The following is a 26,680-nucleotide window of genomic DNA, read 5'->3' on the forward strand; positions in this document are numbered from 1 at the left end:
ATCAGAATTGCTTTTTCATGCAGCAGCTGCAGCCGCAGAATCTAAGCCTGCCCCAGTTTGTTCTGGTGCAGCCCGGCCACCCGATCGCCACGCAACTGCAGCCCACTCAGTTCATCATCTCACAGACACCGCAGGCCCAACAGGGTGAGGAAAATTTCTTTATTTTTATGCAGAATTTAAAAAAAAAAAAAATATATATATATATATAATATATTTCATGTCTTTGATTTTTAGAAAAGCATTTTTTGTCATCTTAACTCTCATGTCTTTCACTCTGTAGGCATATTGCAAGCCCAGGGTCTTCTAACTCAACTACCTCAAAGCCAAGCTAACCTCCTGCCGACTCAACCAAGCATCACCCTTGCACCTCAGGTAAGTAATGAAGCATCTTTTAAACTCTTAAATATGATTCAGCAATGCTCCCGGCGCTGACACAAAGCCAACGTTTATATATTTACCACTTAAAATTCTTCTGCATTTCCCCTTTCTGCAGTCTTGACTTTAATCACCTTTTACATTTTGTTGTTCTCTGCAGCCTGCCACTCCAACCCGCACAACAGCAGCCACACCCATTCAGCCCCTGCCCCACAGTCAGACACCACCCAAACGGTTGGATACCCCCACTATGGAGGAGCCTAGTGATCTGGAGGAACTGGAACAGTTTGCCAAGACCTTCAAACAGAGGCGTATCAAACTTGGCTTCACACAGGTGTGTTTAAAATGTATCCATCCTCACGGGTTCAGTGATTGTTAGCTTAGATCTGTAATTTCAATGTATCGTACGTATCATAGGATGGCATTGTGATGCTGGTGCCTCTATTTTTCATGTTTCTCTGTTTATTTCCTTTTCACCAGGGGGACGTTGGCCTGGCCATGGGGAAACTGTATGGAAACGACTTCAGCCAAACTACCATCTCTCGCTTTGAGGCCTTGAATCTGAGCTTTAAGAACATGTGCAAACTCAAGCCATTGCTGGAGAAGTGGCTCAACGATGCAGGTTTGTCCCTGAACCCACCTGAATGAGTTGCAAGAACGCTTTGATCACCCTGCACATATATTCTCACATTAATCAGAATTTCTGTAAATGTGCCAGTGTTAGCCATCAGGATAATTTTCAACAGTAGTCCTTTAGCAAGATGTTTTGAAACCTGTAAAATGATAAAATTCACACAACAACAGCAGCAGGACACCATAAAGACAGCAACAGCTACAACAAACAGGAACCCCCAAGACAGAACACAAGCCAGGCAATGCAGAATAAATCAAATAGCACAATATTACGACAGTATTGTAGGGTTAACTATTGGTGCTTTCACAAAATATTTACACAATGAGATTTGTGATCAATAATATTAACTAATCACTAATATAATGACCAAGTGAGTGAAGAAAAAAATAACAGCTCAAACAGCTTGAACAGTCTGGTGAGATCAGAAAATTACTTTACTGTAATGCAACGTTTAAAACCAGGAAAAGGCAACACTGAAAAATCTATGTGATATTTAGTCCAATTTCACAGCATGATAAAATCAGGGTTCCCACCATCATGAAAAACTTGGAAAAGTCATGGAATTTGTAGAAATCACTGAAAGTTTGGAAAATGTATAGATTTATTTATTTTCTATAGTTGTCAATGGAAAATAGTGCTAACATGCATCAAAAATTTCTGTCCACCATCACGGACATTTTTTCATTTTCTCTCCACGTTCTGTCTTCCTTCATGTATACGAAATTATGTTTAAATAAAATTTGAATCTGATTTGTTAAAAAAACTTTGGGCAAGTTTGGTAAGGATAAAAATAATATTATGGGTTCTTAAAAAGTCCATAACATTTTGTAGTTAACCCTGTATAACACTGCTGAATTTCCCAGCCCTAATCTGGTGTAACGGGTAAAAGACAAGGAAGGTTGTGTATCTTTTCATTGCCTTGTCTTTACCTCCCTGCTCTTCCTTTGTGTCGGTGCTGTTTGTGCAGAGAACCTGACATCTGACCAGGCCCTGTCCAGCCCCAGTGCCCTGGGCTCCCCGGGCATGGGCATAGAGGGGATCAACCGCAGACGGAAGAAGAGGACCAGTATTGAGACCAACATCCGAGTGGCCTTAGAAAAGAGCTTTCTGGAGGTTAGAAACTCATATTCCTGAAGTTAACTTTATTGATCTAAGCAGGAAAAAAAGCATTTTAGCTTTCAGTGTGTGTTTAACGTGTCTCACATTGGACTTCTTCTGTATTAATCTATCGAGTAATTGTATTAAAATGAACGTGCTTTCACGGCATGTTGACATATCTATTAATATCTGTGTCTGATACTGGCTGCCTCCGACACCAGCTTTATTTTTAATGATGCTGCGTTTTGCAGATATTTATACCTTGCTAGCCATCTGACCACAAATCTAATAACTAAACATTTTAATATGCGTAAACACCAAATCTAACTTTGCCCATAGAACTGCTGATCGATGCGTTTCATAAGGATAAGTATTTGTGTCAGAGGTTTAAAGGGCCCATCTACACACTGGGTAAGATTATATTTAAATGACGATGTTGTGAAGCCTTACATTGCCAAAGAATTTTCTAATTTCTAATTTAAATTAAAGTAGGTCATCTTTAACTGTTAAGCACTGAGCTTGAGATCTAACACTGAGATCTAACAACAGTGTCGTGGGAGTGAAAAATACATGTGTATTTGTACAGTGCTTAGGTGGTCACTGGGGTAGTCAGCTAACAGGCAACATGGCGGCCTTTTGAGGGTGAGAAGCAACACTTTTTGACAGTTATAAATGCACCATCCGGGTGCTCTTAATGCACTGCATTTTACCATACATGTCAGTGTCAATGCACTCGTGCACTCAAAATAGCAATTATAAGTGCAGAACAATCTGATTGGAGACACAACATTATTAGTAAAATATGTAAAATGATCACGTTATAAAAACAACAGGTTCCTCAGTGCTCACAGGGAATCTCTGGCTTTTTTGCCCTCTTCAAGCAGAACCAAAAACCTACCTCTGAAGAGATCACCATGATCGCTGACCAGCTCAACATGGAGAAGGAGGTGATTCGGGTCTGGTTCTGCAATCGCCGGCAGAAGGAGAAGAGGATTAACCCCCCCAGCAGCGGCAACAGCGGAGGAGGCAACACCCCTATCAAAACCATCTTTACCCCCAGTAGCCCTTTGGTAAAAATCACCACACTCACACTGAAGTGATTCTTTAATGGTTGTTTTATAGACTTTTTTTTTGTTTTTTTTCCTGAATTTATTTGAGGATCAGTTAAACTTTTAGTTGGAAGGGTATCATGATCAGGATTTTGTCACTTATTCTCTGGAACTAGCGACAATGCCATAACATTTGTTTTTGTTTGTAATGACACTACAAAGCCTTTTTTTTTCACAGCGATCCAGTGAAATAGAGTCAGAGCGTCCCAACAAAGACCCCTTATCACACCGACTATAAGTTTTTATAAAGAACTAAACAACACTGGCATAATGCATAATGCTGCCTCAGTTGTTTAGTTCTTTATAACAAGTTATCATCCTGGTACCAAAAGAGGTGTGACTAGCGTGTAGCATAACACAACAGTGTCTAGTGTGACGTGTAGAGTTCCCACGGTTACACGTCACACTTAAGACACTAAAGTCTGAAAAGGCATCGAATTCATTAATCTAAGAATAAGACCTTAATTACTACTAAATTTTAAGAAGTCTTAAAAAATCTTTGGGAGATGAGAAGTCTATGAAAACAGTTTTTTTTCTTACGTTGCATTTTTAATATCTCAGCATAATTAGATCTCCATGTACCTTTAATATCTAGATGTATATTTTATAAATAGTTTGCCAAATGCCTCTCACATTAACTTAAGGCAGATTTTTACAAAACAAAATATCATGGTTTAAAGTACAATAAACATTTAGTCAAAATTGTCCATATCCAGTTTTGTTTTGTTATTTCAGTTATTGTAAAATCACTCTTAAATTTCATACAGAATGGCATTTAAAAAGTATTAAAAAGTCTTAAATCTATTATGCTTTAAGCTGTAGGAACCCTGCTTGTTCCATAGCCGTCAACAGTGCTTAATAAACAATAACAATGGCATAAAATGGCAATAACAAACATTTACCATTCCTTTAACGTGGCGGCTGATCTCATCCTCTGATTGGAGGGTAAAGAGCCTCTGGACGTTGTTGTTTTCCCACTTTGTGGACATTTTCAGTTGCTTCTCTTCTTTATTGAGTTAGCTGTTAACTGCTTTAAGCTGCATTTTAAATCTACCAGCAGAAGGCTGCACACATAACACGTCTTCAAAACGCTGCATCCATCCCGTCCAGCGCTGGGTCTAACTTGTGTGACAGCAGGAGAAGAAAGTTTGCTTTCAGTCGCTTTTGCAGCTGTTGTCCCCCGACTCTGCGATCGTACCTTTTATACTGAATGGAGAGGCAGAACAACGGGGCAACATTCCCGCCTTAAAGGGGCAGTGTAAAAGGGGCTTAACGAGTAGCTCATTTAATCCTGCTTCCTCTGTCTTCCAGGTGGCCAGCACAGCGAGCCTTGTGAGCAGCCCGACTATAAACACACCCACCACTCTGACTGTAAACCCAGTGATGCCTCCCACCAGCACCAGCGTCTCCAGTTTGTCTTTCACAGGTGTGTAGGACGTGGGTGTTTGCCTTAATGAAAGTATGCATCCAGCCACACATAATGAAAAAATGAAAGGTTAAATTATATTGTCACCCTGCCCTCCCTCACAGGCACGACAGTTGGAGCCACAAACACTGCATCTGTCATCTCTGCTGCACCTTTGATTACCACAGCCAGCTCTCCATCTTTAAGCCCGTCGCCTATTCAGTCCACGACCACAGAGAGCAAAGTCGGCACTCAAGCGCAAACCATCGTAACCCAGGCCCCCTCATCCATAGCCACCACTTTAGGGACGGGCCAGGTGATGGTGGCCTCTCCAGGGCTGTCTGCAGCGCTGCAGGGTGCCCAGTTACCCACCAGTGCCAGCTTTGCTGCTATGGCTGCTGCTGCTGGGCTCAACCCGGGACTGATGGCCTCCTCCCAGTTCGCTCCGGGGTTAGTATTGGTCATGTTCAAACAGTGAATCAAATAATTGTCTCTTGAGGTCAGTCAAGTGTTCAAACGTGTTCTTTATTGATCTGAGTGATCTTGTCTGTGTCTTTGTGTCCAGGGGTGCCCTGGCCCTCAGTCTGACTCCTGGTGGCCTTGGCAGTGCGCTGAGTCCTGCCCTCATGAGCAACAGCACCTTAGCTACCATCCAAGGTGTGTACCAGTGTACGTTTATTAAATACTGCTTTTACTGAGGGAGAAAAGATGAGAGGGAGGGAGAGCGGACAAGCAAAAGAAATGAACTAAAAGTCAAATCTATAACAGCATTTCATAATGGTTACTTACCTAAATCCTCTAAAGCCTGCGTGGACATAGTTTTTTGAGCTTTTTTCTTTCCGTCAGTGTCACGTGATTCAGTTCTTCTCAATTTTACACTTTACAAAAAGTAAACAAAGCCAGCATGTTCACAGAAACAGCTCACATATAACAGAAAGCAAGTAACAAACAAAAAAATGAACATCAAAATTAACAACAAAAAGAAAACACAAATCCAGCTTTCAAGTCATTAAACACATTATTCTACTATCAGCTCGTCATACTTCGTATGCATATGACTGTGGATCATTTTGCTCTAGTCTGTTACCCTTTGTGTTTACATGTGTGTTTGCCAGAATAAACAGGGTTTTGCTGACCATCGTCAGACTTTGGAGAAGCAATTCTCCCCCTTTTATTCTCTCCATCTCAGTCTACTCTGCCAACCCCTCACAAAGAGCCAAAAAAGTGAGTTGTTTGTAGCTCTGCTTAACAACAAATTTATCCTCCTCTCCATAAATCCACCTAAAAACCACCCAGCTTCCAGGTCATCCCTCCCAGCAGCACTGCAGGCGGATTAGCATTACCTGAGGCTTCGCTAAGCTTGTCAATCAGTCAAAAGATGCATCAATTGGTTTTGTTTTTGTTGCCAAATTTTGTACACAATTTAAATTTGTGAACCTTTCCAAAGTCATTCAGTGTTTTGTAGAGTGTAGAGGTTATGCTCAGTTTTAGAGGGTTAGATTTAACGAATACACACAGCTTCTCAGTGTTCGCCCACAGACTGTATGTTCCTCTGAATGCAGTTTAATTAGAAACCAGTTTAATCATCGGTAGCATGACAGGAAGCAATGAGGAAAAATAAACTTCAAACTGACAAGAAAGACTACAAAAATATCCATTAATGGCAGGTATAATATACATATTATTCAGCTCTTTTTGAAAAATTATATAATCTCCTCCTGGTCTGCAGCCCAGGTTTGGAGGACCAAACTCGACTTATTAGAAAATGGATAATAAAATTGCAATAGAATCTAAGTTTATAAAAGTGCAAATAATCATCAGTCATCAAAGCAAAGTTATGAAGATAACCCATTATTCGTAAAATTTGTATAATAAAAAAAATGCATTTGCATATTAAGGGGAATTATGCAGGCCACACCCATGAGGTTAATAGCGCTGAGAGAAAATTACTTCATTAATCCTGCTGAGTGATGAGACATTTTGATGATGAAATAACAAATCCTGCTGAAAGAAGAGTCCTGCAGTGACAGTAAAGCCGTCATTATTTTTATGTGTCTACTTTTTGGCTGCCCGTAAAGGGCGTAGTATCTTTTTATATACAGCAGAAAAAAAAACAGAATTTACAAATCGTTTTGCAAAAAAAGCAAAGCAGAAGCAAATTAGCCCAGAGGCAATATAACAATAGAAGTCCAACAGTAATGCTGAAATAAGACCAGACAGAAATGAAGGTGAAATAAATGAGATAAGCAACAATGTATTAGAAAAAGGACAGGTGATAATGATAAATAGAATATACCAATAAAAGTAAATACAAAAAAAAAGCATATGAGCAGCAGACACAAAATGATGATGATAATAATAATAGTGACAATAATTATAATATAATAAATAACAATAGTGGTTATAGGATATCAACTCAATAAAAAATAAAGATAAAGTGATGACATCACAAAACCAAGGTCATAAAAATATGTTTTTTTAGAAGTTTTTAAAGCGGTCACTGATTCTGACTGATTATGTTCATCCTATATACAAGCAATGATATCCACTTTATTTATTTATTTTTTTGTTTTAAATTAAAATGTAGCCAGTGTCATAATGAAAACCCTCTGTCCTGAAAATGATATGAGTCATTTATCCTTTGATATGAGTAAAGCTGATTTGGGGAGGGCCCACTCAGTGGACCATTTCAGGCCCCAGTCATATCAAAATATGAAATATAATAATGATAGTTAGCCTGTCCCCCCAAAAAGTGAGGCACTTTTTTTTTTGTAATTTTCTTTCATTTTTCAGTTTATGTTAACATATGAAATATGTTAAAAATAAAAATGCACAGCCAACTGAACACGAAGGCCTTTTAATTTGTAAAAATGGAAAATTAATAAGTGTATAAGTATATAAATGAGTAAAGAAATCAAATAAATAATAAAATAGAATCAACAAATAAATAGGTGAAAAAGGGTGTTAAAAAAACATTTTTGAGGATTTCATGAATTTTAGTCCAAAAAGGAACCACTGAGTGACACTTCCAAAAGATATGGAAGTCATTTGTGTCATTGTGTGGCAGATTATAATCTCATATTACCTGATTTTACACGACACTGTCTAAACTCAGCGATTGTTTCGTGTCCTCCGCAGCTCTGGCATCGGGTGGCACGATCCCCATCACATCTCTGGATGGCAGCAACCTGCTGTTCGCCAACACCTCCGCCGGTAGCACGCCCAACCTGGTGCCAACGTCGCTCTTCCTGAACCCCCCGAACCTGTCGCTGCTCAACCCCGTCAGCCTGGTGTCGGCCGGGACGGGCGGGCTGCAGGTCACCGCTGATCATCATCAGGCCGCCTCGGCTGCTGTGCCTGTGCAAGCCTCGACCATTACCACTGCCTCCAAGGCTCAGTGAAGCCAGTCGGGCTGCGTCCTGAATGAACGCCCTATTCCTTACGTCGTGCACTACTCCTTTCACACCATGTAGGGAATAGACGGCGTTAGATTTTAGGCTCTGCGCTTCACTAACCACCCCACATTCTTTCCATTGTATCTATCATTATTTAATCCTTTTGCTGCCACCAAAAAGAAAACAACCTCAAATGAGGTTGAGGTTGACCTTTATTTTTTAGTTTGTTTCCTGTCTTTTCCTTTATGATTCTTGGATGTTTTTTTCCCCACAAACAGTAGCCAGATGGACACTGTTTTTGGCCTGCCGCTCCTCATGAACCTTGAAAAGTGTCCAGGAAGACAAAAGTCCTCGGCACCATCAAGCTGTTCACATTTTGTATATATCTATATATATATATATATCCTTCTATTTCCAGGTCAGAATTTTCTCTGAAATACTTCTAACCAAAAAAACTTTAGGATTTTGCTCTTTTAACATTCAAACTGATTTACTACTAATTTCACAATAATCATCATCACTAATGGGGATTTGTGTGTCACCCCATCTTTAATTATCTCTTTCGGGTTTTTTGGACAGGCCTTGACGTAAATCATATCAAAGTTATATTGTAGAGACTTTTTTTTTTCTTTATCTTTGCTGTTTGTTTTTTTGACATTTTCAGAACTTTGTAAGTCTAATATTAAGTTAAGATTCAACTATCACTTTTTAATCGTGGTTATAAGGCTTTAAAAACAAGTAATAAGTGGCCGATATAAAGGTTATCATTGCTTTAAGGGTCAGAGAGCCGCGTCTCTCTGAGTCTCTCTTTCTGGAAACACTGAGTTTTACATTTTGCTGCGGCGGCACAGTCGCCCCTGAGCTTTTGTAAAACGACGGTCTGGATGCGGATAATAGACACTGATAGAAAATGACTGAAGACATTGCGTTTAGAGCTTTATAAAGAGTTGCGGGCATGCAGTCCCGTGTCTGACTGAGGGCGGTTTGTTTTGGGTGGTGGTCCATTGGAAAACTGTACATTATGTTTGGATTCAGAGGTAGAAAAAATAGACGTCTGCATGTGTTGTCTACAGCTCAGGCAGGTGCTGAGAGTTCAGTAACTGCATGATCCACAAGGCTCTGCGGCTGACTGGTCTGTTTTGGGGAGGACTAGTCAAAGGGCGTGGTCGTCATACCAAATGTATGACGGCGTTGGCTAGATGGGGTTATTGTATTGTGTTTTCTTTTACTTTTTTTTTTAATAGTAGTACCGTCGTATCTACTTGTGCACAGTATCTGTACCAAAAAACTGGATTGATGAGCTGCAGTCTGCCTGTTTTGGGAGGAATGAAATTCTGTCTTTATTTTTTTTTTGTCTGCAGTCGTTCGACTGGCTTGCGTACTTTAAGATATACCAAAAATATTTGTTAAAATAATTGCTGTGTGTAGTCGGTGTAGCTTAGTCTAGTCAATATATTTATGAGTACAGAATCTCTCTTCATTGTCAACAGAATATAGAAATGCAATATTTTGATGATCATTTTCCAAAGATGACCTTTTCCTTTTTTGATTTGACAAAGTGTCTCATGCTCGACTTTTTAATTGGCAGCACAACTGACCAAAAAGAGCGGGACTGGCGGGTTGAGGCACGAGAAAGTAGTTTCCTTTTACTTGTTTTAAATTGATCACCGGGGCCTCGCCCCTGACGCCTGATCCTGGTTTTCGTTCAGCCATGTGATGGCTTGTTTTCTGTTTTGGCCGTTTTGGTAGCAGTTTTTTACTTTTCTGAAGCATAATGGAAAGGTTCTGTTTTTTGGTTTTCTACTAATATTCAGCCATAAAACAACAGCTTGAACCAAAGTGGTTTTCCTCAGTAGTTGCTGTGCCTGTCCGAGCACGCCGTTCACACGATCTATACTCGCCACTCTGCTGACAAATGATTTTCTCCCACCTTGGTCATTACCGGAAATTTCTGATTTGGTGCTGCTGGATGAGGATCACAGAAACTTTTAGCTTTAACAACCTGCTGCTGAAACTCCCGGTGGAGTTGAGCTGTTGAGAGGCCTGCATGCTTTCCTATAGCTTTATGACTGCACCCTGTGAAAATCAGGTTCTGTGGTTTCGACCCTCCCGTCAGGAGGGCTCACTTTTGTAAATGCATAGATCGGATCATTAGATAACACACTCCTCTCAGCGCCGACATTTTAAACCAGCATGCTTTGAAACAAATGTGCTGCTGCTCCCGAAAATCTGACAAGTTTAAAAAACCTGCCAAATTATCTGTCACGTGCTACACATTCAACGAAACCCCACATCAAAAGTAGCGTTGCAGTGCTGCTTCCAAACAACAAAATGAACAGTGACGATTGAATCACTGAGACTGTAAGCAGTGAAATCTGTCCATGTTATCCTCTTGTGTACTTCTTTTCTGTCGTTGAATTATTTTGACTGAATATACCTCAGCAGCACTTAAACATAAGGTTCACCTTTAGGCATTTCTGTGTATAAAACAGTGTAGAATGTATAAGTACTGTCTGGCTCGCCATTCAAAGTTTATACTGATACATAGGAACCACACATAAAAAGGACAACCTACTACTGCTATTTTCTAGTACTACTATCTATGGGGTATTTCCAGGTTTAAATATTATTTTGAAATCCTTCTTGCCAAAGTAAAAGCCTTTCTCTTTGCAGCTATCGGCGGGTGTCTGGCTGCTCACGTTGCTGGTTTCCCCGTCTTTCAGGCCGCAGCGGGCCTCGAGGACTCAGTCCTGTTCCAGTGCTGTTTGTAGTTACTAAAGAGTCGAACTAGCAAGATGAACCGTCGGCACCATAGGATGTTACTGAAATATTTATCTGAGGAAAGAATTAGAGAAATAAACTTTTCTTAATTCTATACATATAAATATATATATAAACACGTGTAAGATATTCATATTTTATATTTGAACCAGTATGTTATCAAGACTGAATGTAGTGTTTATCATGCTTACTCGGAAAAAAAAAACTCCCCTAAATCTTCCTTTTTATTATCGGAAATGTTTTTTTTTTTTTTTTAACTGACAAGACCAAAAAATAAGAGATGAAATCTGAGACCACGCCTCGGTCCTGCGTGAGTCGCTGACACCCGCGTCTGTCGTGTGAGGTCTTTTCAACAGGAAGTGTTTGTTCAGGCGCTCCTGACTCTGAAGCATCTGATCTTAATCTTTTTTAATATTTTTTTTTTCTTTGGGTTTGAGTCATTGTGGACTTGATTTGTTGTGCTGTCTTTAACAATCATTTGATTTTTTTTTAATATTACTTTATGCCTTTAATTGTTTTGTATAGTGTGAGAGGGCAAGATCACTGGCTTTCTTAGTTTGACAAAGAAGATTAACATTATCATTTATGCCTTATTGTTACGTAGAAGACATGAGCATTGTAGCATTGTCGTGTGTCTGTGAGTGTGTGTGTGCGTTTGGGAGAGCGTGAGCTCACCTGGTGCATTGTTTTCACTGAAAAAAAACAGTGTACTCTGGGCATTTTGGAGCATGGGATGATTATGTTGCTACCTATGTTTTTTAGGTGTGACTCAGACAGGTGGATACCTGTGAGAAAAGCTTTACTAATAATTCCAGCAGGTGGATGTGTGTGTGTGTGTGTGTGTGTGTGTGTGTGTGTGTGAGTGTCTTATAAAGAGAGAATAGGGAGGGCAGTCTGCAAACCATTATGGTGCATTTTTTTCCATCTTCCAGCGAGTGTTTGAGTGATTTTTTTAAAAATGGTGAGACATGAGAGTATTTATTTTTGTGTTTGTCCAAAGGGGAGTCTCAACTGATTAACCAAAGCGTAGAGGGATAATTTGGATTTTTTTAAGTGGGGATGTATGAGGTTCTTATCTATATTCTGTGTATTACATACAGTAGATGTTGGTTGGCACACCTCTAGTTTGGAGAAGCAGGCTGGGCTACCGCCACAGAAGCTAAGCAATGTAATGCAGTGGACAAGGGCAACAACACAATTTATTTTTGTCACCTAAGAAAAAAAAAGAAGATCAATTTCAGTGTACACTACATTGAGAGTATTTTCAGCACTATACCTTGCTGTCAGACAGCCCTTTCCACTGTTCTACCTTGAACTACCTGCTAATGCCAACGGCGGCTTTTTAAATCTCCTGCAGAGTGGTCACCAAAATAACAGGCAGTAAAGATGTAGCTAGCCTGTGTTAATGTGTAACTTTGGTGAATATTAAACAACCCTTTTAAATGCAAAAGACACAAAATGACACAATCTAATCGAGGGAGCTGCAGACCAGCAGTTCCCATGTTCAGCGAGCTAAAATTTCTTTTTCTCAATGGAGTCTGACTTTAAAGACAACTATATAACAACTTCAATTTGTTGGAAATCACTCTGACATTCAGATAAAGCAGTGGAAATATTCTTAATACAGCATACAATTAAACTGTTATTGGTTTTTTTCAGGTGGGACTTCTTTTAGGTGGCAAAAATGCTTTTTGTAGCGGCCCCCATCCACATCAATACATTGCTTAGCTTTCATATCTGACACAAGCCTGCTTCTCCAAACTGGGGGCGTGCTGACTGACATCTACTGTAATACACTGACGATGGACCTCATACAACCCCGCTTAAAAAAAATCTGAACTATCCCTTTAAAGCAAGCCAGTTTATGGTTTGTAAAGCAAAAACTGCAGTTTGTGATAATAGTACGACTGTTTATCTCTAATAACTGTAATAATTGACACTGTCGACCTTTTAGCCACTGGCTTTGCTTTAACGCTTTAGTTTCTCTGTGTGATCCTGAGATTTTTTTCAAGATGCTCTCGTGGATCCGCCATGCATCGAGTTGTAGTTTTGTCGACCCACCACACTGGTTTGCTGGTTTTTTAACGCTGACAAAAGGAAGTGTGGAGCACCAGTTAAGGCAGAAGGAGCTGTTGTATACCTCATTTCTAACTCAAGACTGAGTGAAACCTGCTTTAATCTACTTATAAGATAAAAAATATTTTAAAAAATCACAAAAAAAAAGATGAAAATACACAAACGTGTCAGTGGAGAAGCCCGTTCATACCTGTACTTTGTGAAGGGTTGTGGAAAATGCCACCACGAGAGGGAGACAGAATACATACCAGTGCTCATGAATGTCTGCTGTTTTTTTTTCTTTTCTTTTTTCACAATTTGGTGTTTTTATGCTGCACACTGGTGGAAATAATTTGTTGTAACTTTTGAGATTTAAGTTCAGTGTATCCCCTTACTGTCAGTTGCTTTTTGTTATAATTCTAGACTACATGTTTGAACACTTTAAGTTTGACAATCCTATCTTGATTTTGTTTTTATTCTCACAAGTGCAGGTATGTGCGTGTCTTCCCACGTGACGGTGCGCTGTCGCAGCCCGCTCTCGCTTTCCTGTGGTACCAACATTAACCAAAGACTTCTAACCTGATTGTATACGAACGACACCCGTCTCTCAGCCCATCCCCGCCTCACTGCTCAGCATCAAATCCCGGGCTGCACGCTCTCACCCGAGCTCCCTTCTCCAATTCATCTGGTTTATTTTGCTTTTTTATTGCATGCGAATGTGTATCCGCCCCGGACAACACTCCGGCGTCCTGTCGGCGCGGCGGTTTCAGTGCCTGTGGGCGGGGATCGGAGAGGAGAGGGAGGGGGTCGACCGGGAGCTGAGCGGGCTTCTCCGACAGACACGAACCGATCTGGTGGTAGCTGGGTGATGTTTGTTAATACACACTGAGGGTTAATCCTGTGCACACTGTACATGCTCAGGACTCTGTATGTTTTGTCTGTCTTGAGCGCTGTTGCTAGGATGCCCCCCCCCCCCCCACCCCCCTCCTCCTCCACTTTCTCTCTCTTTCTCAAGGACTGTGGTGAAAATGCTGTTCCTGCCTCTCACAGTGTGTCTGTTTCTTCCTCCTCATCTGTACACTGTATAGTCCCAGGACATTTTACCCTGTTGTCTCCAGGAAATACACATCCTGCGGTCGCTAAAACCTTCACTGCTGTGCCCTCTTCTCCTCTTCCTCCCCTTCTTCCGCTTTCTCCTTTCGACATCGTCTCTTCACTACAGACTCTGATCAGCTGTGACACTATGCATCATGGTCCGTCACTCTGCATGGACTGTGTCCCTCCGGCTCAGACCTCTAGCCGACGGGCTTCAGTGACACTTTGTTTAATGCTTTACTCCAAGCGAGGTTGTAGGACCTCGCAAGCGCTATCCCAAAGCAAAAATCCAAATATTTAACTTTTGACAAACGCAGATACCAAAGATATCTCTCTGTCCTGTGTCTTTTCTCTGTTTTTTCTCTCCCCTCCACCCTGCAGCATGTGTATTAAGAGACAAACCCAGCACTGGCTTTAGTCCTAGCCTCAGTAATTCCAAAGCTTAGATGTATATTTTGGTATATTTCTGAGAAAAACTTGCGTGAAAAAAAGCGTCTGTTTCTCGTTTGTTTGTTGTAATCTCTTTTTTCTGTCACAGCATGGAACTAATTGCAGAACTGTCTTACTCTTGGTAGGTTAAAGATATAGTATTTTTGTATGTTTTTGGGTGTGTCATGTGTGTGATTTATCAGTTCACAGCCCAAGTGACCATGGCTTTCAATAAGAGGAAAAAACAAAAAACAAAAAAAAAACAAAACAAAAAAAACAACAACAACCATGTACATATTACGTCTGTGTATCTCAAGAACTGCATTCTGTAAAACATTTACTACTCACCTTGGAAAGCTTGGGCTCATCTAAAGGAATGTGTCCGCGATTTATTTCCCTTTTTTCTTATTCTGCAGTCTGATGATAATTGTCTGTCCAGGACTCGTAATGTAAAGAGTCCTGATTTCCATCATGGACAATAAAACTGAGGGACACTGCTACGATCTGACTACAAGGAAAACTTAAAAAAAAAAAAAAAAAAAACCTAAAAAAAAATGCCTCCAGTCACGGTGGCGTAGAACTGAAAGATTGTGTAGGATTTTTAAGTATGTGAATCAGGATACATAGTAGATTTTGATGCATTTGTCTGCTGTATTTTTGTTTGTTTTGTTTTTATACACATATAAAGATAATCTTTTACTGTAAATGTACAGTTCTCTTTTGTTGTAAACATCATTAAACCATTTTCCAAGTGTTTTGACATGTGCCTGGTCTTTTATTGGCATTCAGTATCACGATGAAGCATAATGATGTGATGATTTACAGCTGCCAGAAAACCTTATCACAACAAATTTTTATATAGTGCCACATAAGATCTAAATTTTAATATATCACTAAAAGTAAACTCAAGACTTACCTTTTATTATTTTAATTGATCTTAATTTTTTTTATTTATTGACTATTTATTTATACATTTTAGTCTGTTTTATTGTTTTACTAGATGGTCTATTGTATTATTTTTAACATTTCATTTACCTTTTATCTATTATTTAGAGGATTTTATTTATGTACACAGGTGTGGCTATTAGATGTGTAAATTCAAAAAAATGGAAGAGTTAATGGTCTATCTGGTTGCAGAAGCTCATGCTAGAATTACAATGATTTTCATTATTTATTCATTTATAATTTTCTTTATCATTTGGTTCATAAAATGTAAAAGAAAGGAGAAAAGGGTGTATTATAATATTCTGGAAACCCAAGTTAATATTTTTTTTTGTCAAAAAACCCAACGACATTTAATTTACTATCACTTAAAACAAAAACAACTTCATCAAATACTAGTTTTTAAGAAACTGGATTGCGAGGATGTTTGGCATTTTGCTTGTTATATTATTTTAACCACTGGTTCTCAGTTTAAGGGTCCTGACCCCCACTAGGGGTCCCCAAAGCTCCCTGGCAGGTCCCAAACATTTGTTAAGATGTGTAGAAAAACTTTTCTTGAAAATAAACAGTAGCCCTATCTCAACATTCATTAATCCCTGTTAAAAAAACTTAAATTGTTATTTTAAAAATTCAGATTACAATTCAAGATATAAATTAAAACAAGTCTTAAAGGATAAATGGTTGGTGAAAAACTGAACACAAGCTAAACACAAAACTAAGAGAGAAAATACTGAAGTTGATGATTGTTAAAAAAAATTAACCTATATATATATGTGTGTGTGTGTGTGTGTGTATATATATATATATATATATATATATATATATATATACACATACATATATATATTGAGGCAATATTCACAGAAAACATTCTGCTCAAAATTAACCTCAATTGCCTGTTTTACTTGTATTTATTATTGCTATGGTGAAATGTTTTCTGATCTACACCATAGCCGAAACATGCAGAAACATGGCTAAAGAAAGGAAATGTTAAGTCAATGATTAAACAAAAAAATAATAAAATAAAATACTTAAAAACGTATAAGTCAAATCTTTAATGCCAAATATTTGCTAACGTGTAATTTTTAATATGATATAAAGTTGCAACTGTTGGTTGCTGTCCAAGTGCAAGTGGAGAGAGTTTGAAAAGTTATTAATCAGCATTAATCGGGTAAAACAATATTTAAGTAGTTTTTGGGGGTGTTTCGCTGCAGCAACAAGTCTGGGATAAAATCACTTTGCAATCTAAAGCTTCAAACTGTTAACAGCGTGCTGTTTAAATACTATGAGCGATAAAATAAAAGCATATCTTCTTTGTAGCATCCATGTTGTTTCCACATAACGACTGAAAGCTCATGAACGCATCACCTGCTGGGGAAATGGTACAGTCCAAGGCGCGCGTGCATGCATCACAACTGTTGAACCGCTAGTTTGTGTTGTAGTCAGATTTCTCGCTATGTTAGCACAACAACACATACATTAGCATGTCAGAAACGAAAGGAGAAGAAAAAGAGGGAACCGGGAAGGCCTGTAAACACAACTAATGATGTAAGGACAAACTTTTTATGTCTTTTTTGGTCAGCTGAGAAAAGCTGCTCCTGGCCGGGCTGAGGAGGTGAAATAACTTCACAGCTAACGTTAGCCAAGAGGCAGCTAGCTAGCATCACATCACGTTATATGCGGGATGTTTTCCAATACTGGATCATTTATAATGACCAAAATATTCAGATTTTAACATATGTAATGTTTGGTCTTCAAATGGAGAGTAACAAAACAAACGAATGTAGAAATCATGAGTTACTATGCCAGTGGTATCTTGGCATAGTATTTTACTCACAGACGTCATTTTCTTAAAATCTCACCCATATTGTTTCTCTAAACAAGATAAAATTATTTAAAAATCACAGATGTATTGCAAAATCAAAAAAGCCTTACATTTTCCCAACTGTTGTTTACGTCTCGTGATTTATTATTTGCTTTTATAATTGTTTGACGCTATCTACACTGTAAAATCTGGCAAGTTTGTTTTATCTTAAAAAAATTAAGGAAAAAGATTGCCTTGAAAAATGTAAGTAAATATAAATCTTAATTTATTTTTACTTTATATCTAATTGTTAAGTTAACTTAAAATTAAGGTATATTTACTTAATTTTGTGAAGTTGTTGCAACTTAAAAGTGAGAAATTGAATTAATTCAGTCTTCCTAAGTTTTACCAACATCAGTGAACAAAGTATACAGTACCATATAACTGTATTCTGCTGTTTGAAAAGTAGTGAATTATGCTTGCGTGTTTTTAAATATGTTAAGAAAACAGAAATCACAGATCTCCTGACCTTGTCATTGGCAAAATCTTCATCATGATCAAGGTAAATAAGACGAACTTGGTTTACTGAATACTTAAAAAGAGCAAGGTATTTCACTTGTCATTATTTAAGTTGCAACAATTTCAGAAAAATTAAGGAAATACAGCTAAATTTCAAGTAAACTTAACACTTGGATATAAAGTAAACATAAACTAAAATTCATAGTTATATTTACTTTACTTTTTCAAGGCAATCAGTTTCCAAGATTATTCAGGATAAAATCCAGTTGTCAGATTTTACATTTCATTTCATTTGTTTGATTGCTGCCCTCATTCATCTTAGCTTATGTGAATGATATAACTGTTTTTTTGGACTGTTTGATATCAATGTCCAAGTTCACAAAAACAAAACAAAAATGTAACAATATGTGTGTAGTGGGAGAGACGGCGCATGCACATGCATTGATATGAGTAAGGTAGATTTGGTGAGGGCCCCTTCAATGGAACTTTTCCCCGCCTGCTGCTCTTGACCGTGATGGACTTCACTGGGGGGATTGAGGCGGTGGAGCCGAGCCGTTGGGGATCAGAGACTCATAGGGATCTTTGTCCTTCTCCTCAGCTGAGGTCGACTGTACAGGAGAGACACAAAGTTTACACCAGCAGCTGTTTATCTGCTGACATTAAGTGGGAAACAGTCTGTGTGTTTTCATTCCCACTGACCACAGATCAGTTTGACAGAGGAAACTGTGAGGCAGAGGTGATGAGGCACCCAGATCCTGTCAGTAACACATATAATAAAATGTGCGAAAAGTTAAATTTAGTTTTATTTTATGAAAGTGTGTTACATTTTCTGGTGTTAGTAGCCCACTTCTGATATAAAACACTGCAGTGTAGTTTGCTTTTGCTCAACGGTCATGGTGTGACAAGCTGTATAATTAATGATTTGTTTTTGTTTTGTTTTTGTATTGAAGGCCAGCAGACATTAGGCCCCTGAAGTCATATCGGATCTGACCATAATCATAAGAAACATGTCCAAAGTCTCCAAATAGCAAATTATTCTGGATCACAAAGAGAAAACTAACTTCTGAAAAGGTGTTTTCACTTTAAATGCACAGTGTTTTTGTTTCTCATGTGAAATCAAAAGTCTATAGAGTTATTAATATAATGTTATGTGCTAGTATGTGTCACATGCTACACTAGTGACTCGTGTTTCATGATGTATGTCATGTGTTGTGACATTGTGTTAGTAAGAGAACCTACTAGTACTTACTTTAAGCCCGACGATGGTTTGTTTTTCTAAACCTAACCATGTGCTCTTGTTGCCTAAACCTTGCAGTGATTTTGTTGCGTAAACTTAAGGAAATAATTAATAATAAGTATTTAGTTACCTAACAACACAACTTCAAAACAACAAATGCCACCATCGTAAATGTTGGAGAACCCTAAAACCCATAAAAAACCAAATGTCTGCAAAACACTGTGACGTTAAAATCCACACAAAGTAAAATTCTGAAGTTGTTTTTAAAATATCGTCAGCCCAGTTTTCCTCCCAACCAAAATTTAACATCTTTCTGTCTTATGAGTCCAGTGTCATTTTCACATCTGGTGTCTGACCAAACATGTCCAAAGTCCCCAAATAACAAATAATTATGGTTCAACAAAGAGAAAACACTTAATTAAACTATTTAAATAGTATTTTTTTTAAGTTTAAGAGCAGTGTTTTCGAGTAATTAGTTACATGTAGTAAAACTACAAAATACATGTACTTGTAATCAGTTACAGTTACTGAGAAAAACATATAATTACATTATATGTAAGTTTTGTAGAAACACTAAGTGGAACAAAACATTTCCTTTGATCTTGAATATACCCACAAAAAAAGTGAGTGCAGCATCTTACCTCAGATTTCTTTTTCTTGCCTTTTTTCTAGAAGAGATCAAATTCACACAATGATTGACAGTTAAGGCACCAGAACAGACGAGAACCTGACCTTTAAAAGACTTCAGTGACTTACTTTTCCTTTCGACAGTTCAAGCACATGGTACGTATCAGTATCCGCCGGTCTGGTGAGCTCCTGCAGAGGAAATATAAATTATAAATAAATACTTTACAGCAGAGTTTAACATCATCTGGTGGGTGAGAGCTCTTCTTACCTGGTAAATGCCTCCATCATCTGCCTGTTTAATCAGTGAGAAAAACATAAGACATCGAAATCTACATATTCAAGTATAATAATACACATGTATTCCCATAAATAGCGTTTAAATATCTATCAATTTACAGTAAAGAAATGGAAACATGTTGACTTACTGGCGCTCTACCAGATGGGACGGAGGAAAACTACACAGAGAGGAAGAGAAAATATACAACAAACATATTTTATACATTACCACTTTTACATAAGAGGTCTGCAGCATGTTCAAGTAATTGATTAATAATGATGAAGTGGCATCACAAGTTACAAGAGTGCAAAATTACGTGTTTCAATTAGCACTAATTAACTGATGAAGTCAGTTGTTGAACAAAAAAGTCAAATATTTTCAGGGTTGAGCTTCTTTAACGTGAGGATTTGTTGCTTCTCTCTGTTTTATATCATCATAAATTAAATATATTTTTGGATTTTGGACTGTTGGTTGGACAAAAAAAGCAATTTGATGATGCTGTCATCCATTCAGGGCCTTTGCATTTTTGCTGTTTTTTGACACTATTTAGAGAGTAAATTAAATAATAACAATTGTTACTGTTATTTAAATTGATAAAGAATAATTGTTAGCATGTTAACACCTGAGAAGCTTTAACTTTAACTAAACTCTAACTAAAAACTTTGGGTACTTTTACTTGTTGAATGATGTTGCAGTGTATAATTGCTTCTAAAAAGTGTCATCAAGTAGCTTTATGTTAGTTAACTAAACAATTAATCGACTTCTTATTATCGTTACCTACAGCCTCCATCTGGAGCCGGTCCTTCCTGTAGCGACTCACCTTTTCTTTGAAGAAGAGCGCCGTGGCAGTGATGCAGTAAACAACCAGGAACGCATCCAGGAAGTAGCAGATGACCGGGTGAGTGAAAAAAATTTCTGCAGGACAAACACACCAAAGAAATATTATAAATATTTTATACAGAATAAAGGGATTCATTATTTCTGTTTAGTGAAACCTCTCCTCGATTAAATACATTTCAGAGGGAAATGTTCCTTTTAATCCACAACTTTTATCAGGTATCAGGTGCTTGCAGATCCATATTTACATAGATAATATCAAGTATGACCAAATTTATCATCCGCAGGGGATAACAGAACAATTTAAATTGAAATTCTGCTGTTTTTACTCCACTATATTTATTTAATACTCAAACTTTGACTGAAAGATAAGATAAACTTTTCTGCTCATAGTTGTGTCCTTTTGCAGAAGTAAAAATTTGAGTGGTGAGGCCAAGTGACAAGAAAAAAAATTAAGTTGTATAAATGAAATGTTTGTTTTTTTAAAAAAAAACCCAAAACAAAACATAAAATGTATACATTTTATACATCACTTTAAACTATGTCACTGAATTGTAGCAATATTTACACAAATGTATACATGCAAAAACAAAGTGTCCAATAATAAAACTGATGCAGGAACACGTAGCTGTAGTTTATCCTTATACACATCATATAAATATGGGCACACAAAATACAAAAAATGTATTTAAAGAAATATATGACTGTTTTATAGTATGCAACAAATGTGCAAAAATATATGTAAATATAACATGTAATGCTTATGTATAATAATAAAGATAAGAAATAACACTGATACATACATGATAATACATAAACAATAATAATGTAGGATAATATATTTTGATACGTGTTTTATTATTTGTTTTGATATCATTACTTTCATTTGCTGTATGCGAAATGATTATTTGGGAATTACTTAATACAGTGAAAAAAAATCAACATCAAACAAGTGTAACCTCTGTCTGGTGGTAAAAATCATTTATCTTGACGGATCTGACATCAGTGAACAAAAATGAAAAATCTTCCAGTGAAGTATTTCACATTTTTTAGTAATATTAATTACTAGCACTATCTTACTGAATTTGAAATATTTTTTCAAACAGTATTCTTCTTTTGTTATATAGTATTTTGATTGAGATAAATGATATTATTACTTTAAATTACTGTGAGAAAAAGGGTTTGAGTTCTTCTGCTCTAGCTTTAGAAACAACCTATAAATGTAGGACACTGTGTGTGTGTGTGTGTGTGTGTGTGTGTGTGTGTGTGTGTGTGTTACATGACACACAGGATATCCATTTAGCAACATAGGATGGAAAATAGCAACATTTGGGGCACATGAGAGAATTGAGTAAGACCCCCTGAAACAGGAAATAAGCGACATATCTGCAGTTCAGTAGATGTTTGAATGTGTGAATGTTTTCCTGTCAGTGCGATGATGGGCGCTCTGTGGTTCTGGCGAGGCTTGTTTATCTCGCCGTGCGGTCGAAACGGAAGCCATGTTGTTGGAGCGTCACCATTGGTGGTGATTCACTGAAGCTATAACGTCCTCGTCAAATCGTAATCATCTTAAGTTGCCTCAGGATGTTACATTTCATCTTTGGTTTATTTTTATACTTCAAAAAGAAAAAATGAGTAATAAGCGTTGGTGAGTGGAAAGTTAAAGTGATTAGTCTGGCTGGTCAAATACTCGCTGTTAAAAGCTCTCAAAATTTCACCAGTTTTTTAAAATCTTGTTTTTCATTGTTATATAGATTTATGTAAATTGTACATTTTTTGTGTTTTTTTTTTAATAACATACATAAAACATTCAACTGTAAATTGAAATTTAAAATAATAACACTAAAGTGTAAATAACATTCAAAGATGAACATGAAACTTTATATATATGTAAAATAGTTATAATAATAATACTTTAATTAAAGTATTTTTTTTAATGTTTTGGGAAAAAATAAAAAACATACATTGACATTCACTGTACAAACTTTTCCTCCTCCCTTTCCTCCCTGTCCCTCATCATGAACACTGAACAAAATAGCCAGGAACTTAAGAAATGATACATTAGTGCAAACACACACCACACACACACACACACACATACACACACACACAGTTTCAAAGTAAGTTAAAAAAAAAGGCTGCTAAATATCAAAGAATATTTCAGTCTTCTCTAGTTGGACATCGTACGTGACCGTACGTAACATGTAACATAATAACAATACGTTTCCTGGACATTCTCCCTATTTAAAAAAAAAAGTACTGTTAACTTTTAATTTCTCTTCAGGTCATTTTATTGTCACTTTTTCCTAATTTCTTGCACTTTTGTGGGCCGTCCCTTGCCTGGTTGCTCATTGCCTTTTTAGCCATGTTTTTAAAATAAATCAGTTTGCTCAGGTTTCAAAGGTTTAAATGTATGGGAAAGACTTCTTAACGCAGCACACAAGAAAACAAACATCGTTCCAGGTTTCAAAGGGTTAACATAAAGGCTGGAAAACAGGGAGAACGTAATCGTTGAAAACTAAGGTGCTGGTACGCAGACTTCCTTGTCTTTAGACAGAGCCAGGTTAGCCGTTTCCCCCCGTTGCTGTTTCCAGTCTTTGTGCTAAATTACGCTAACCAGCTGCTGGTTGTAGCTTCATGTCGAACGCAGACAGACATGAGAGGTTTTTTGACATTTTGGGAAATAGCCAACAATTATGTAAAAGCTTCCTTGCAGAATTAAATAATTCCATTCGATTTATTTCGATAATTGTCTCTTTACATTAAATATGAAGCTACAACCAGCAGTTCATTCAGCAGTCAGTGGAGCTAAGCAAAACTCAATTCTTTATTTTTATTTTTATTTATTTTTTTATGGCTACTGCATTTCATCAAAATGAAAATATTCAACGTTTTTTGTGATGTATGATGAGATGTGATGTACACATTTCCCCAAATTCAGATGTTTTTTTTCTCTCTTGGTAGAATTTAAGAAAAAAAAAGTTTGAATAATGTTTGACTGCACAGCATTTAAAACAGACAGATGAGAAGATATGACACAACTCTCGTGTCTATACGCTAAATATGAAACTACGGCAGCCAGTTAGCTTAAATTAGCATAACGACTATAAACAACAACAGTGGTAAAATGCAAGACTGGCTCTCTCAACCAGCACCTCAGTTTTTGGATGGATTAAACCAGTGAGACATGATATATATATATATATATATATGTGTGTGTGTGTGTGTGTGTGTGTGTGTGTGTGTATATATTTTTTATATATATATATATGTATATATATATATATATACACACACACACACATTGCATATACATATATATGTTCAGAATTCAGTTTGCCGAAGTCAGTGATCTTCTTAAAACACACTTTTATCGGCGAGCCTTCTCTGATTTTACTGGAGTTTAGGTTCCTTTAAACTGTCTTTTATTCCCCGTTTTTTTTTTCAGTGCTTCTGTCTGTTTCCTCTTAAAGCCTGTTGTTTTAATGGTTTGTCTTTGTAACTCTGTTTTGAAAACTGCTTTTTAAATTAAGATTATTATTATATTGTGGTATATTTTTTAAAACACCCACATTTGGGGGCACAAATGCTGCTGGAAACTCCTCAGTGTCTCACTAATAAACAACATCTGTTTAATAGATGATATTGGCATAATCAGAGTAGCAAGAGCCTTATAAACATAAGTCTATAGATATGTATATACACCGATAACGACCAACTGACGCCGAGTCAATAGATTGATAAAGTTGAGTGTTCAAAAGGTCACACTGTTACAGGCGTTCAGCCAAGTGTTAAATAAATTAACATGTCCATGAAAGCAACTCTGCTTCACACAGTATATATAGTGAGTTTTTTCTGCTGAGGGAGTTTTGATGTTTTATCTCCATAAGTCGCTGCAGAAAACTGACCGCAGAAATTCACCTGTAGTGTTGTTGCACGAGGGCGATTATTTATTCATGCATGCTTTCTTGTAATCCCTTCATCATGATGAGTCTGACTGAAATACAAGACAGGACTTGAAAGTGTTTTTTTGATCATTTGAAAATATTTTTTCACAACTACGACATAAAAGCGAGTCTGGGAAACATCAAATGCGGATAAACTTTCTCATGGCAACTTCTCAAGGTTAACTTAAAAGAAAGAGAGTAATACTTAATGTTGACACCGCTGAATTGTAGTCAGACACATATAGATTTATTATAGACCAACATGTGAGTGCAAGACAGTTAATGAGAGGAATAAAATAACCAAAGTCCCTTGCAGGATGGGGAACTTCAGAGGAAAAAGCGTTCATTATCTGTATCCGATTTCCATTTTTGCATCATTAATGAACAGCAAATACAGACAACTAGTCTCATAACATCGAAGGGAAAATATTAGTATTCTCTGGTCTTAATTTCCTGAGCAAAACCTCAAATAGCTCTACTTTTTCCATAAGATAATAATGTGTGGCAAAAATATGTCACTGTAGCTATTTTTCAAAACAGATATCAGATATTTACTGCTCTATTTAAGATATTATTTCTCACAAAAACAGCGAATGAACAAGTGATTTTAATTAATTTAAAGAATTTATGCCGCATGTTCTCTCAACTTTGCATCACTGAGCAGAGGAGGCCTGTGTTACCGAAGATAACAAAGATCATCTGGGTGATATGAACGTCCATGATAGCAACCATTTCAGCTCAAACTCATTTGTAAAATAGCTGTTGTGTTTGTTAAACTTACCTTGGGCGGAAACAGGCGCCAGGAGCACGAACAGCACAAACACACCTGTCCTCTGTGAATTCATGACTCTCCCTCCTCGTCTCTCTGTCTGTCTGAATGGAGCTTTTCTGTCTGTCTCTCCTGCTTGTTTCTGGTTGCCTCACTCTGCGTTCAGAGGAAGTGGCTGAACGGACTACGTGCCGATGGACTGAGACGTCAGCTTTCTGAACTTCAAGCATGGCATATCCTTCAACACCCACATTAACTCTCACTGACTGTGTTGTGCTCAACTGTTTCCTCCTAAAAAAGTGACAAAAATCTGTCCCTCAAGGCTAATTTGAACATCAGCGATGAGCTCCTCCGCTATGCCTCGAGATTATATAACAAGTTTACACGTACAATCAGGCCACATCTCAGATAAACCCTCACAGTTATTTCCCCTGTTTAACATGTAATATGTACTCAGTTGATACAAACTGTAGTTGCAGTGTTTTTTAAACTTTTTTCAATGAATGTACCCTTATATAAATATTTTTTTTCAGTCAGGTAACCCCGACCAGCGCAGAATGGTGATTTAGAATCCACTACTCAGTTCATAGCAAACCAAAACTGTCTTCATGCAGTACAGTGTAGGAACGAAAACCTGGTAATGAGTTTAAATTTTAGGACTCCCGGTTCTCTCGTCCCAAAGTCAGTGTTTTTTGGAAATGGGTTTTTGGTAAGATGCCTGAAATAAGGTCTGTGGTTAACACAAACTTAAGGGACTTGTAGGTTTTTTTTCTACGACATAAAATATGTCATTAAATACCTCACTTGCAAACAATGAAGCTTTTATGTATTTTGAAAAAGGCAGTTGCTAACAAGTGGCTAAATGAGACGACAGAACATCATCTCGCCGAGACGCACCAAACACGACTTTACGGCCTTAATGTTGCCACGACGTTGAAATCATGCATCTGTTGTGTAGTTTATTTATGGTCTAACGTCAGCTGTTTACTCCTAGCATTTCGGCTTCAAAAATCATAAAATTGTTGTTCATTTGTGAAGATTAACTGGCTGAATAAAATATTTAATTATCATGAACGTTTGTTTGCAACAATAACGCAAAAATTCTTCATAATCCAATGGAAAACTCCCGTAGGCTTTTTAACGAGCGAACCTCTGTGATGTTAATTTCCACATAAGCATGAAGAAAAACGTCATCCTTGCAGCACTCTTTAATATTTAAGGATTATAGTTAAATTTTGCATCCCTGATTTATAACTTTTTAAATAAAGAAAAACCCCAAACAAACATACCTCTTGCAGTATTTCAAATTTCCCCAAGGGGTTAGCATACCATGTGTGTAAGTGTT

At 37.4% G+C, this 26,680-nt stretch overlaps 2 protein-coding genes across 10 annotated transcripts in view; one reads left to right on the plus strand and one right to left on the minus strand.

Moving 5' to 3' along the window:
• The window catches only part of pou2f1b (POU class 2 homeobox 1b), a 32,873-nt gene extending 17,737 nt beyond the window's left edge, over window positions 1-15,136 (plus strand). For 3 of the 9 annotated variants that reach the window (XM_042494155.1, XM_042494162.1, XM_042494157.1), the window contains 10 exons: window positions 24-144; window positions 281-372; window positions 536-709; window positions 856-997; window positions 1,968-2,122; window positions 2,989-3,177; window positions 4,528-4,642; window positions 4,747-5,071; window positions 5,187-5,278; window positions 7,760-15,136. In XM_042494155.1, coding sequence (XP_042350089.1) covers window positions 24-144; window positions 281-372; window positions 536-709; window positions 856-997; window positions 1,968-2,122; window positions 2,989-3,177; window positions 4,528-4,642; window positions 4,747-5,071; window positions 5,187-5,278; window positions 7,760-8,022 — 1,668 coding nt within the window. In that variant the 3' untranslated portion in view covers window positions 8,023-15,136. The remainder of the gene's footprint in view (window positions 1-23; window positions 145-280; window positions 373-535; window positions 710-855; window positions 998-1,967; window positions 2,123-2,988; window positions 3,178-4,527; window positions 4,643-4,746; window positions 5,072-5,186; window positions 5,279-7,759) is intronic. The other 6 variants (XM_042494160.1, XM_042494163.1, XM_042494161.1 and 3 more) reach the window with 4 other exon arrangements.
• A 2,739-nt stretch (window positions 15,137-17,875) lies between these two features.
• Window positions 17,876-25,597, minus strand: LOC121949471 (T-cell surface glycoprotein CD3 zeta chain-like). The gene is made up of 7 exons (XM_042495165.1): window positions 25,348-25,597; window positions 20,603-20,697; window positions 19,931-19,960; window positions 19,774-19,797; window positions 19,635-19,694; window positions 19,520-19,546; window positions 17,876-18,249 (listed from the first exon to the last, which is right to left on the minus strand). The coding sequence occupies exons 1-7, from the start codon at window positions 25,409-25,411 to the stop codon at window positions 18,163-18,165; spliced, it is 387 nt and encodes a 128-aa protein (XP_042351099.1). The 5' UTR covers window positions 25,412-25,597; the 3' UTR covers window positions 17,876-18,162.
• Between the last annotated feature and the right edge of the window lie 1,083 nt (window positions 25,598-26,680).

The sequence above is a fragment of the Plectropomus leopardus genome, chromosome 10, assembly GCF_008729295.1.
Source record: "Plectropomus leopardus isolate mb chromosome 10, YSFRI_Pleo_2.0, whole genome shotgun sequence".
Classification (NCBI taxonomy): domain Eukaryota; kingdom Metazoa; phylum Chordata; class Actinopteri; order Perciformes; family Serranidae; genus Plectropomus; species Plectropomus leopardus.